At 37.9% G+C, this 12,344-nt stretch overlaps 1 protein-coding gene across 1 annotated transcript; it reads right to left on the bottom strand.

The window, feature by feature from the left end:
- Positions 1 to 2,379: 2,379 nt before the first annotated feature.
- Positions 2,380 to 6,546, bottom strand: LOC121762545 (probable protein phosphatase 2C 12). The gene is made up of 10 exons (XM_042158449.1): positions 6,388 to 6,546; positions 5,693 to 6,046; positions 5,064 to 5,235; positions 4,383 to 4,536; positions 4,245 to 4,308; positions 4,058 to 4,165; positions 3,705 to 3,830; positions 3,380 to 3,618; positions 2,958 to 3,160; positions 2,380 to 2,865 (listed from the first exon to the last, which is right to left on the bottom strand). Exons 2-10 carry the CDS (start codon positions 5,891 to 5,893, stop codon positions 2,837 to 2,839), a joined length of 1,296 nt encoding a protein of 431 aa, XP_042014383.1. The 5' UTR covers positions 5,894 to 6,046; positions 6,388 to 6,546; the 3' UTR covers positions 2,380 to 2,836.
- Positions 6,547 to 12,344: the final 5,798 nt, after the last annotated feature.

Below are 12,344 nucleotides of genomic sequence, written 5' to 3'. Positions count from 1 at the left end.
ATCTTCATTGACTATACATTAATAGTTTGTTGTTTCAGTCTTGTATTCAATCTCATGCATCAATATAATAAAACCAAACAAGTGTGTGTTGTCTGGTAGAGCTATTAATATCTGAGGTCAAAGATATCGAGTTTGCGCAGTAACACGGCTTTTAAAAATTCCTGTTTATTATCCATAAAAAACACAATTAACAAATAACAAACATGGTGTATAAGTTTGAGGAGATGGCGGTGAATTAACAATTATTTGGATATGATTACAACTTGTACTCAATTAAATGAAAAACAATTATGTTATCTAAATCTTCCAAAATAATGCAAAAGGAAGTTTCTTACTTGCTATCTTATGAGGATCCATCCCCCTTATGCATTCCCTACTTCAAAATAATTGTTTCCTCTATTTACGAGGAAAGTGCAACAATAACACATGTCTCTTCTCTTATTATTATCTAATCGTTCCAAATAAAAAATTACTCTTAGTAGATAGGAATTCTATCTGGAACATTGATCTTGTACGATCCGCAAATTGTTACAAATGAGTGTATTATTATAAGGCTATTATGCATGACCGTGTATATAAAAATGTCAATTCAGGCAATCCATGTATATGTGCTTTTTATTAATATGTTACGGTGTTCGCTCTATTCAAAACCATTACAGAAGAAGAGCATATGGAGAATACAAGAAAAAAACAGAAGCAAATGGGCAGAAGATATCCATCAACCTCATCCATCATAGAAGTAGCAGTAGTCTCGCATTAGCTTAAAGTCGAAGGAGAAGTTCCAAACATAAATCACAGAACATGCGGCAAAGCAATCAACTTGATTATTGTGAGAAGATTTTAAAACAAGAAAAATGGTAGGCATTTAATAATTAATATGAAACTAGAGTAAACAAAAGCAAAAAGTTTGTAGTAGTATGAATTATGATGCCATGAAGAAATCTTGGATGATGAAGATATTTGGTGGTGGCTGAATTTCAAGTCTCTATATTCAGAGATTCGAATGGGATATTGCACCAACTAATAATGTCTACAATTAATGCAAATGATTCCTTGTCCGAAAAGGACCACTTTGTCCCCACTATAAACATGCATGAATAGCTTTTGACTGACCTCATTGTTGACCCATGAGAGTAAAAAAACTTCATTAAATTCAGGTCATTGGAGCCACCACCAACTCCATGCTCCGACAACTCGGTCCTAATCCTTCGGGATTGGGGTTCACTTTTGTTCTCCATCCACAGTTTCTCAGCAACACCTTGAGGTGTATTTAGTTGTCTTGCATGAGGCTCGAGATATTCCTCTCTAGATCAATGCATAGTATGGCACCTTTCGAAGGAGGATGGGTAGCAGTCTTCCACAAAATGGGGAGGACATTACACTACCCCTTGCAATGTTGGCGATAATCTTTTTCACTGTGTATGACCCCACAAGTTCTGTTTCCTAAATCCAATGATATCCCTGGAACGAAAACCACGTAATGGGGATGACACATCCATTGCCAACGGCCACCATATCGACTCTACCTTCAGACGCCATTAATGCCCTTCTTCACTTATATACTACCTCACATGTCCATTTTCTGGATCCGCCATTGGATCCTTTAGACCCTCTTGTTGTAGGAAAATTGTTTGCATAGTTAACGTCGACATCCCAATCATGGATGCATTATTTATTTTGGGTGGGCAGACTCACTCAAACCACTCATAAAAACATTTGGTATCAATCAAAATGAGATAAGAGCAAAGTTATTGTCTTATTTCACGTTGCTTGCTGCCTTTGTCTTCCTTAAGACATAATTTTCCCTTCTGTCCAAAGGGAATTCACAAGCATTTTTAGTGGCTATTGCAAAAGGCATAAGTCATGACTGTGATATCTCTTATGTGCAATTGCTTCTCTACAATCATTTTTCAAGAATCAGGCTTTGGTGCCAGGCTCTTCATTTTTCATGAATCGGGCTTTGGTGTCTGACTCTCGAAAGAGCCAGGCACAGAAGAAGAAACACTATTTGCAACCGAGAAACGCGGTGTATCTGAGCACAACAGGCGACGGGAGACTAGCTAAAGATCGATTTATCTAAGAGGTTCGACAACCACGAGTTGGGATGAGAGAAGGACCATTTGATCTTTCAATCCATGAAAGGGAGTATGTTTTAGTGCATAATTGTTCTTCCTTTGTCACTATCAAGTCAAAAAGGTGCAAAGAGATATGCCTTTACAGTTTTATGCAACAAATGAGCCAATCTCAACAACGACATCTCGCACATTTTAAGTACACAAAAACTCGTGTCAGACTTTCTGATGGGCCAAAAATCCAGATCCGGATCTTGACCAGTCAGACGGTCTGACACGTTTGGCTTCCTTAATCATAGTGAGCTAGTAGTTGTGAATGTTTGGCTTCCTTAATCATAGAAGAAAGAATATAAAACAATGTTACACCAAGAAATAATGTTGTCTAAGACAAAGTAAAACCCTATTAAAACATTCTGTGTGACAAATATTACAATGGTGATAGCTTTTCACTTGTTAGCTATGTGAGGTAGGAAAGAGTGTATTTGAGTAAATAATGAACTCGATCAACAAATAAGTTATCTCTGTATATTCTACGACGATTGTACACAAGAAGACTTACTCGTTTTAGGGTTCGTTGATCTTCTTCATCTTCAAGTCCAAACCCAAAAAAAAGTAAAAAACACGGTCTTCGTCTTAGCTATTCACAATAGGGGTTCCAACTATTAGATTATAGCAACAGATGGTAGTTTTGATCTTGTCATACAATGGCCTTTGCAGTTAAAATCGGTTTGAGCACTTGTTTTCTGAGGGACGAACGAGATCGACTAGTCACTTCCACTACTATATCTTGAAGCTGGTAAAAAGGGGAAATACGAAAGAAATGAATGCGTTGCAAGAACACATTAAGAGTTCTCCATGGAGTTTAGCAACGAAGTGAAGGCTTACCTCCGGAAGCTCTTTTCCCTTCCATGGCATCTTTCTTGTCTTGGCAGCTCGAGCAGAGGAAAGGGCCGTCCCAAGGCCGTAACTTTTTCAAATCGGCTGTTCCCGAGTGTATTGAAATGCCCTCTCCGGGTTTTATCTCTGCTTGACAAACCGCACATACGAACAGCTTAAACATGTTGCACACCGGGTACTTCGAGTCCAACCTTTTTACCACACAACGAACGAATCAAATTAAGAACACTGATCATCGTCTGAAAGGTCAAGATCCGCCAAATAGTACCCATATACGGATCCAAGTCCATATTCGGTGGTCTATTTATAATTTTGTTTGTGTTTGGATCCGTGTATAGGTACATCAAGACTGTTTGACACAAGACTCTCTCGTTTAGAAATATAAATATTTTATACAAAATCATTCATACCTTTCCGATAGGAAGGCCGATCCTTCCTCGAACATTTCCTCCACCATCACTGGTTCAATGTGTTCTTCCTTGCTGGGCAGAGAAGTCGACTCTGACGACTTTTTCCGAAACATGGACTTTATGCCCCTTTTCCCTTGCTTCTTAGGGGGTACTTTTGGCGGGTCGTTCTTCTCGGGAGGCTGTATGTCTACAACAATACACGTTGTATCATCTCGAAGCCCTTTCACCTGTACAGCTTCCTGCACATACGACAACGGGAAATTCAGATAACCGTATTAATGTGAGATATGAAATTCGTAAGAAAAAACACAAAATATAAAATTACTTTGACAATCTGTGAGGCTGCAGCATCTGGTGGCATTCCTCTACAACACTCAAAAGCTGTTTCCGCAGATAACGCATCCCAAACACCGTCGCTCGAGATAATAAGCCTCCCACCAGTTGATGATAGCTGCATTTCACAAGTGAAATGATTTAGCTAAAGTCATAGTTTGCACTATAGTTTCAAGAAAAAGATATCAAATGACCAACAAGAACATCGAAATAAGTATTACTCCCTCCATCGTGTTATATTCCGTTCGGTTATTTTACCAGCCACTGGCTCATAACAAGGTTGTGAAGCAACAGTATCAATTTAAAATCGGGGAAAAAGATAGGTATGTGATGAAGCAAACAAACCTTGACTTGCTTCACATGAGGTACGGGAACTATGTATTCTCCGACATCCAAGTCACCAATGGATCGTGAAAGACACAAGCCACCGGGCCAACACCTCAATGGACCAATCTACGTAGCACCAAAGCATCAGTAACATTTAAAATTTATATCTCGACCAATAGGAAAGGGAAGCCTAAAGTGTACATACCTCTGTGCCAGCTCCGGTATTAAGGCGTCCAACTTCACCGCCACTTGCAGTTATCCGTTCCCTCCTGTTCCATCGACAATCAGAGAACTGGATTTATAGTAAAAAAATACCACAGAAATTGCAAATTGGCGTTCTTACTCTTCTTCACTGCAGTCAAGTCTGTGATCTGCTGAGAGATAATATATCGACCCTTCAGCTGATTCAAGCACACCACGAGAATCGCCAACTGAAGCAACGGTTAAGACCCAACCCTCAATTATTACAAAGGTTACCGTTGTTCCTGAAGTTTGGGCTGAGAAAAATACGCGATAATTAGCACCCAATTGCAGAGAGAGAGTGTGTATTACAGCATTGTGCCATATGCAAACAGTAATATTAAAAGCAAACGAGGTTATTTGAAGTCCCATCGACCTAAGTCATTTATTAGGTAGTCGACAATAAAAAAAATCTCGATTTGGCATTATATACACTTCTGAAGCAGGATTATAAAAGAAAATTGGCAAAATATGCGACGAAATTGTCTTGAAAAAGTACTTTCTTTATCTGGATAAGCAATAAATGAAACGCCGTTTGAACAAGGTTTAAAGCTGGATGTTTTACTATTTCCAGTTAATATATGGATACAAACAGTTAATACTATAACAGTTCTCTAAAAGCTTTCATTACTGAATTAGAAAAATTCCAAAACTGTTTCAATTTTGACATGCTAATGGATCCAGCTAGACTTCTACATTGTCCTATACGAATAAATTTTCCGCACAATAAACTCTTCATCTAAACCCTACTCTGTCGGATTATGTGCTAGAAAAACACTAGTACCTCTTTCCTGGAAATCTTTGTCGGTTTTCACAAACCCTGCAACTAAAGCCCGGGGCAAAGCCGCTACCCACTCTTCACTGTTAAGATCTTGTGGAATAGCATTCACGACATTATTCAGGAGATTCTCCTTCGAATAGATTGCAGCTGCAGGTCCATTGTGACCATCGAATAACTGCAAACAAGAATTTGGGAAAATTAATAATATTGATGAGAAACAAGAGGGAAAAAAAGAAGCAACACGAGCACCATAAAGCAAGTGTAACAAACTGAGAGCTAAAGCACAATTTGCACATTCAAATCTCCGACAAAATTCTACCTTTCACGAGAAAAGGCACACGTGAAAAGAATCAAAAGATCATCAATCTATGATACAAAGCGAACTGCTGGATACTCAGCAATTTCTTCGATATCATTGAACTCTGATTTCTAAACTTATACTGCTGTTTCAATCTTAAAGGAGCTCTATATTTCGCGTATACCATCCATTTTCCCGAGTATCAAAAACCATACAACACGAAGAATCAGCGAATATAAAAAAGAACACAACAAACGAAGAGTCCAATACTACACGAAAAGAACCAACAACTAAATTGATCCAATAAATAGAAGCAAAAGGGGTGACGATATACCGCATAAACAGAATACGTGGTGACTCCATCGCCCAAGACTCGTTGGCATTCAGTCTTGATAAAGGTCAAGTCCTCGCCCTTCTTGCTCTGACTGGCCTGGCCGTGCGTGAGCTCCGGCCTCTCAACCTTCTCATTGGCGAGCTCCCGTTTCAACAACACGGATAAAGGGACCGTCTGATGGTCGCCACTCTTAGTCAACATTCCTAACACCAACAGATTCCCCTTTTCCTCCCTACCTTTTTTTTCTTCACCAAATCCCAAATTGAAACCCCTATTTACAGAACAACAAAACCCCTTTTTCTCTTAGTCAGTGCCAATTCCACCGGATTCAATCAACACAAATCCAATTAAATCCTGCACACACAAAATCCCAATAAAAAAATCACAATTGCAATGATCAAAGCAAAAGGGGGATAAATCGAATTCGTTTTCTCGGCGCAATCGAAGAGAAAGACAAACGATACGAACAAGATCCTCTCTCATTTCCGGAAAACCCAACACGAAACAGCATAAGAATCATCCACAGCTCAAGATTAGATTTTTATGAAAAGACGGCACAATGCGGATTTAAAACGAGCAAAACAGATGAATGGGTGATTGGTCTGCCACATTTATTGATTGCTAACATATAAAAACAAATAAAAAATAGAAACAAAATCGCCCAGAAAAAAAGCGCGAATGATCGAAGAAAATACCGTTGTTGGGTTGAAACGCAGATCCCGGCGTCGTTGGGTGCAGAAAAATCGATTCTTGTGCATTCAACTGTATCTCAGAGAGAGAGAAAGAGAGAGCTAAATTGAAGATGCTGTTCGGCAAATTGATGGTACTAATTTTAGAGGGGACAGTAATGAATCCAATGTTTCATTTGTTAATTTTGATGTTATTAATGTGATGATGGAAAATTGGAAATTACGAAATAATTTCATTTTGAGTGTAGAATCTAAAAATAAAATACTACCACAAATTAAGTAAATTTATCTTTTATTTCTCTCACTGGTGTATTTCTATCTCTAATTTTACATTTAGTTCCTCGATATCCAGGGACGGATCTAGCTACTAGTTAGCATGGGCAAATGCCCCACCTCAATTTGTTTTAATTTCTTACTAATTGCCCCTCTTTAAATCTCTTAAATTTTGTGAATACATATTTTTGCCCCTCTTCATATAAATTCTTGGATCCGTCCCTGTCGATATCGATGTTCGACCACATTTCGTGATGGGGATGGCTGGACTGCGATGACGACGGACTTAAGTCTCTACCATTCTCTCTATTTATTTATTTTGTAATATTGAATTTGTCAAAGTTGCTTGAACTGTAGGAAGATTATAAAAAGAGAGAAGAACAAAGCAATTTGGATACAAAAGGATGGTATAAGAGAAGATGAAGGTAATGTAAAAAAGTAAATTTACGTTAATTTTATAATAAAGAGTGTGTATAGCAATATTTTTTTCTACGTCCGCTCGTGTATTTGATCGCCGGATCCATGCAAACTTCTCCGTCTATTAACTCAACTTAAATTTTTGTCAAATTTGGTCATATGGGACAAGTGCGAAATGACATATTCTTCGTGATATTATAAATAAATAGTAGTTTATTAAATTATATTAATCGAAATATGAGTAAAAAAATATTAGAAAACGTGTGGATTTTTGTTGTTGTTTGCACTTTATAAATTTAAGTACTCCCTCCGTCTCGTAGTAGATGTCACACCTCGGGATTGGTACGGAATTTTAGGAGGTGTTGTTTTGTGTGTTAAGTGGAAAGAGAAAATAATATATTTTATATTAATGTGAGAGAGACCTTTTTCTAAAAAAAATGAAATGTGACATCTTTTATGAGACAAACTAAAAAAGAAAGTGTGACGTCTATGGACTGAGGGAGTACTATTTTATTTTGCAGTGTGATGTTAGTGCCATGTGCATGATTTGACGAGTGACAATTGTCCCAAATGAAAATGCTTTTGTTTGGCAAATTGGAAAGCTGGAATCTGAGCTGTGAAAATAATCTATTCATTCATTCATTCATTCATTCTTTCGTTCTTTTTCTTTATATTTTTCGCTTCCACTACGCACTATTTCAGCACTTTCCCAATTAATTGTTTGTGAGAAACACGTTTTTATCTGCATCACTTGTTTTATTGGATTTAAATACTTCATGGACATATATTTAAGAGTGAAAAACGATAGATTGAATTAGGGTACATTACAAATAAAAATTGGGATTTAATTGTTATGTGTTCAAAAAAAAAGGAAAAGGGCTAGGGACAACTGGACGAAAAATCACAAAGTTTGATCAATTTCAACGGTCTCATAGTATATAATTTCATTTTTCTAGGAGTGCATTACATATAGAAATTGGGATTTAATTGTTATGTTTTCAAAAAATAAAGGAAAAGAACTAGGGACAAAAGGACAGAAATTCAGATCAAATCTTAATTCGTTTGACAAAACAATTAGCATGTAATCATTTGCATCATTAACTTGAGACATGTATTTAAACATAGGCGACCTAAATATTCTGTCTTAAGGGCATCAGTAACCCCGTCCCCATTTCCGGCCCCAAGTCCCCTCCACGTCATCATTCTTCTACAGTTGCGGCCCAGGCCCCAACTGCTGTAACCCTGCAGGTTGCGGCCCGGGCCGCAACTAATAAATGACACTATTCACAACTCCAACCTATTTTGAAAGTAAAATAAAAAACACTGAAAATTTATAACACGAAAAATTTAATTTCATCGAATACTGCAAAATTACAACATATAAATTTTCAAACTGAAAATAAAATACATAAAAACATAACGTCAATGCTGGAAAACGTTGTTGCGAGTCCAAATTTCTTCGATTAGATCGGCTTGGAGGCGAGTGTGTTGTTCCTCTTGGCGCATCGCAGCTGAACGAGCCATGACATTGCGGATGTCGTGAGGAAGGCCCTGCACGGGCGGCTCGGTGACAACGTAGTTACTCCCGATGCTAGCGAGCGGATCGTCGCTCCACAAAGTGACGTTATCTTGTTCGTCCTCAACGATCATGTTATGCATTATGATACATGCATACATTGTGTCGGCGATGTTTGACCGCTGCCAACCACGGGCCGCTCCCTTCACGATAGCCCACCGCGCTTGGAGGACTCCGAATGCACGCTCGACATCTTTCCGAGCCGCCTCTTGCCTTTGGGCAAACATTGCCCTCCGATCGGTTGTCGGAGCTGTGATAGTCTTCACGAACACTGGCCATCGAGGGTAGATCCCGTCTGCTAGATAGTACCCCATACTATACCGACGGTGGTTGGCCGTGAACTCTACGTTCGGTGCTCGCCCAGCACACAAGTCGTTGAACAATGGAGACTCGTTCAACACATTGAGGTCGTTGTTGGACCCCGCGACACCAAAGTAGGCATGCCAGATCCACAATCTGCAATCGGCAACGGCCTCTAACACAATCGTGGGATGTGTGCCCTTGTGCCCGCTAGTGTATTGTCCTCTCCAAGCCGTTGGACAATTCTTCCACTGCCAGTGCATACAGTCGATGCTTCCAAGCATCCCCGGGAAGCCGTGGGCCCGCTCGTGCATGTCGACCAACTTGCTAACGTCGTCGGTCGTTGGCTTTCTCAAGTACGTATCCTTGAATGCTTCGACGACTGCCCGACAGAATCTAGCGAGGGACTCCCGTCCAGTAGGCTCGCTTACATGGAGATACTCATCGAACATATCTGATGTAGTTCCGTAAGCGAGTTGACGAATGGCAGACGTGCATTTCTGCAACGTCGATATACTTTCCCGGCCCACGGCATCTGTAGTTTGGCAGAAATACGGGTCACGAGCTACAACGGCGTTGACAATGCGTATGAACAAAGGCCTCCGCATCCGGAACCGGCGACGGAACATCTGATCACTCCATTGCGGATCTCTAGAGAAATAATCCGTGAAAAGCCGCAAGGCAGCTTGTTCACGGTCTCGGTGAATATACATCCGGGTACGTGGTACCCGGGTTCGTTGTTCGTTCCGAGCTTGAATAGCAGCTTGGAAGCGTTCAACTTCGTTGTTCATTTCTTCTTGGATTGCCGGTACCGCCTCTCCTAACACTCGGGTCAATTGATCTTCGAATATTCTTTGACGAGGAGGCATTTTTTCGAATTCTAGGAAGAGATTTGAAGTTGAATGTGAAGTTGAATGTGTATGAAAATGGTGTAGTATTTATAGAAAAAAATTTCGAATTTAAAATTAAAAAAAAAAAATTTGGTTGCGGCCCGGCCCGTCACCGTGCAACGCTGGGCCGGGACGCGGGACTTGTTGCCCGTCTCCGTGCAACCCCGTCCCGGGCCGGGACTTGGGACGCTCCCCAGGCCGGTCACGCGTCACCGGGACGGGCCTGAGCCGTGCCGCCCTTCCGTGTAATGCATGGGACGGGCCGGGACTCGCAATTTGCGGCCCGGCCCCAAGGGTTACAGATGCTCTAAGAATTGCATTCAATAGTAAACATTATGATTTTTCAAGCAATTTTAAAAATTGCAGAACGAACCACAATTTATCAAATTTTATAAAAAAAATTTAACAATTAGTTCAAATACTAACTAGTACTACTACTACTACACTTTTGTGTTAATTGTGTTTTCCCCCTTATCATTGCCTTACAACTATTGAGATAGTTAAATTTATAGCTTTTTTCTCCTTTTTAGGAAAATTAAATAAATCTCTTTCATGTGACATTCAACGAGTTTAATTTTTTGGATTTACCATTACATCTATTTTTACATAAACTTAGCTGCATAGGAAGTTTTATCATTCAATTACAAAATCTAAAGTGATAAATGTCCTAGAAATATTGTGCGATGTGGGTCAATAAAAATAATCTGTTTTGAGTGTTATAGAGTCGTGTAATTGTTAATGTTTTGGCAAATTTGTCATAAAAACTGAGGTGACTAGATTAATAATGTTTATAAGTTATGATTGTACAAGAATACACGATAATGAATTAAAAAAGTAGCTTTCTATAAAGTTTTGCAATTAACCTTTATGCATGGAAATATTATCAAAATAGAGATTGTGTCTCAATCACGTATGGAATTAAAAAATTCCCACATTTAGAATGAGTCAAAACCAACAACTTGTACATGAATTCAAATAAACAATAAATATAAAGAAAATGAGATTGACCATTATCTTGTTTTCCAAAACCTTAAAAATATTGCATTTTATGTTTATATAGTAGTATGAAGTTATTGCATTCAAATTAAAATCAACTGTATTTCACAAAAATGAAACTTTTACCTTTTGTGAGATTAAAACTCTTGATAAAATTGATGCAGTCGAGGATCCTAACAACTCTGGTAAATAAAAATTGTTTTCTTAATTATACAATATATTACGTTTACTCAATTATAAAATCCAGATAAACACTAAAGAAAATAGATAAGACATGGTGATGAAGTCAAATTGAAATATATGTAATGAAGGAGTGGACCCATTAATTATATAGATGAATATGGAGACTTGAGAATTGGCCAATCAGAATTTGATTAATTTGCATGGAAATCTTCACTAAACGCGTTTTGCTTCCATGTATTAGTATTACCAAACTTATTCATAGTTGACTAAGAATATTAGTTTTCATTATTTCAGTAATGTTATCTATGCAATATCTGTTTGAACTGTAAGATTATAGTTGTCTTAATTTCAAAGCATTTCATACACAAAGCATTAGTAAAAAAAATCATAGTATTACATAAAAACACATTATATTAAATTTATATGCCGAAATACTACTGCTGAAATATACTCCCTCCGCCCCAAAAAAATATGTGCATTTGGAACGGCACGAGAATTAAGAAAAAATTGGTAAAGTAAGAGAGATGAGGAGAAAGGTAGTTAAAATAGTGTTAGTGGATAATGAGATCTACATTATTAAATTGATACAATTTTTCAAAAATGGAATGCATATATTTTATAAGACAGGATAAAAATGGAAGGTGCACGTATTTTTATAGAAATGACATAGTATTATTAATGCAAAATTTAAAATTTTAAAAAATGGGTGACAGTTTGACTTTGACCTCAAGTCGGCCGATGACTGAAATTGCCTCCCGAAATTGCCTTCCCCATCTAAGACGTCCAATCGCGTCTTCATCGCGTGAAATCACTGCAAATATAAAGTTCTTTCTTTTTTTCTTTTATTAAAATTTGGGTTGTGTATTGCCATAAGAGCATCTCAAAGGGAGAGGTAAATGGAAAGGTAAACTAATATAACTACCATATTTACTTTTTTTACATGAAAAGTCATTCTCCAAGGGAAGAGATATTTGAGAAGGTATTATACATTTTTCTATTTTGAAGAGGTATCTTTACCTCCTCATCAATGGAGAGGTAAAATCTTATAACTACCATATTTGTTTTCTTTTAATAAAAAACCCTTCTCCAAGGGGAAAGGTATTTGAGAATGTATTACACTTTAAATTTTTAATGCATTTTGTACTGTTATTTATTTTTAAAAAATAATTTACCTTTCTATGTACCTTTTCCCTTCGGGATGTGCTACTTTTTAAAAGGGTATATTTCACTTTTTAAGAAGGTAAATACATAATATACATTTGGGTTGTGATCCGTTGCTAACTTTTCTAAAATTGCTAACTTGCTAACTTATCAACGTAGTGTATTAA

Source organism: Salvia splendens, chromosome 13, assembly GCF_004379255.2.
Source record: "Salvia splendens isolate huo1 chromosome 13, SspV2, whole genome shotgun sequence".
Lineage (NCBI taxonomy): Eukaryota > Viridiplantae > Streptophyta > Magnoliopsida > Lamiales > Lamiaceae > Salvia > Salvia splendens.
The sequence above is the reverse complement of the archived record's forward strand: the minus strand, read 5'-3'. Positions and strand labels throughout refer to the sequence as shown.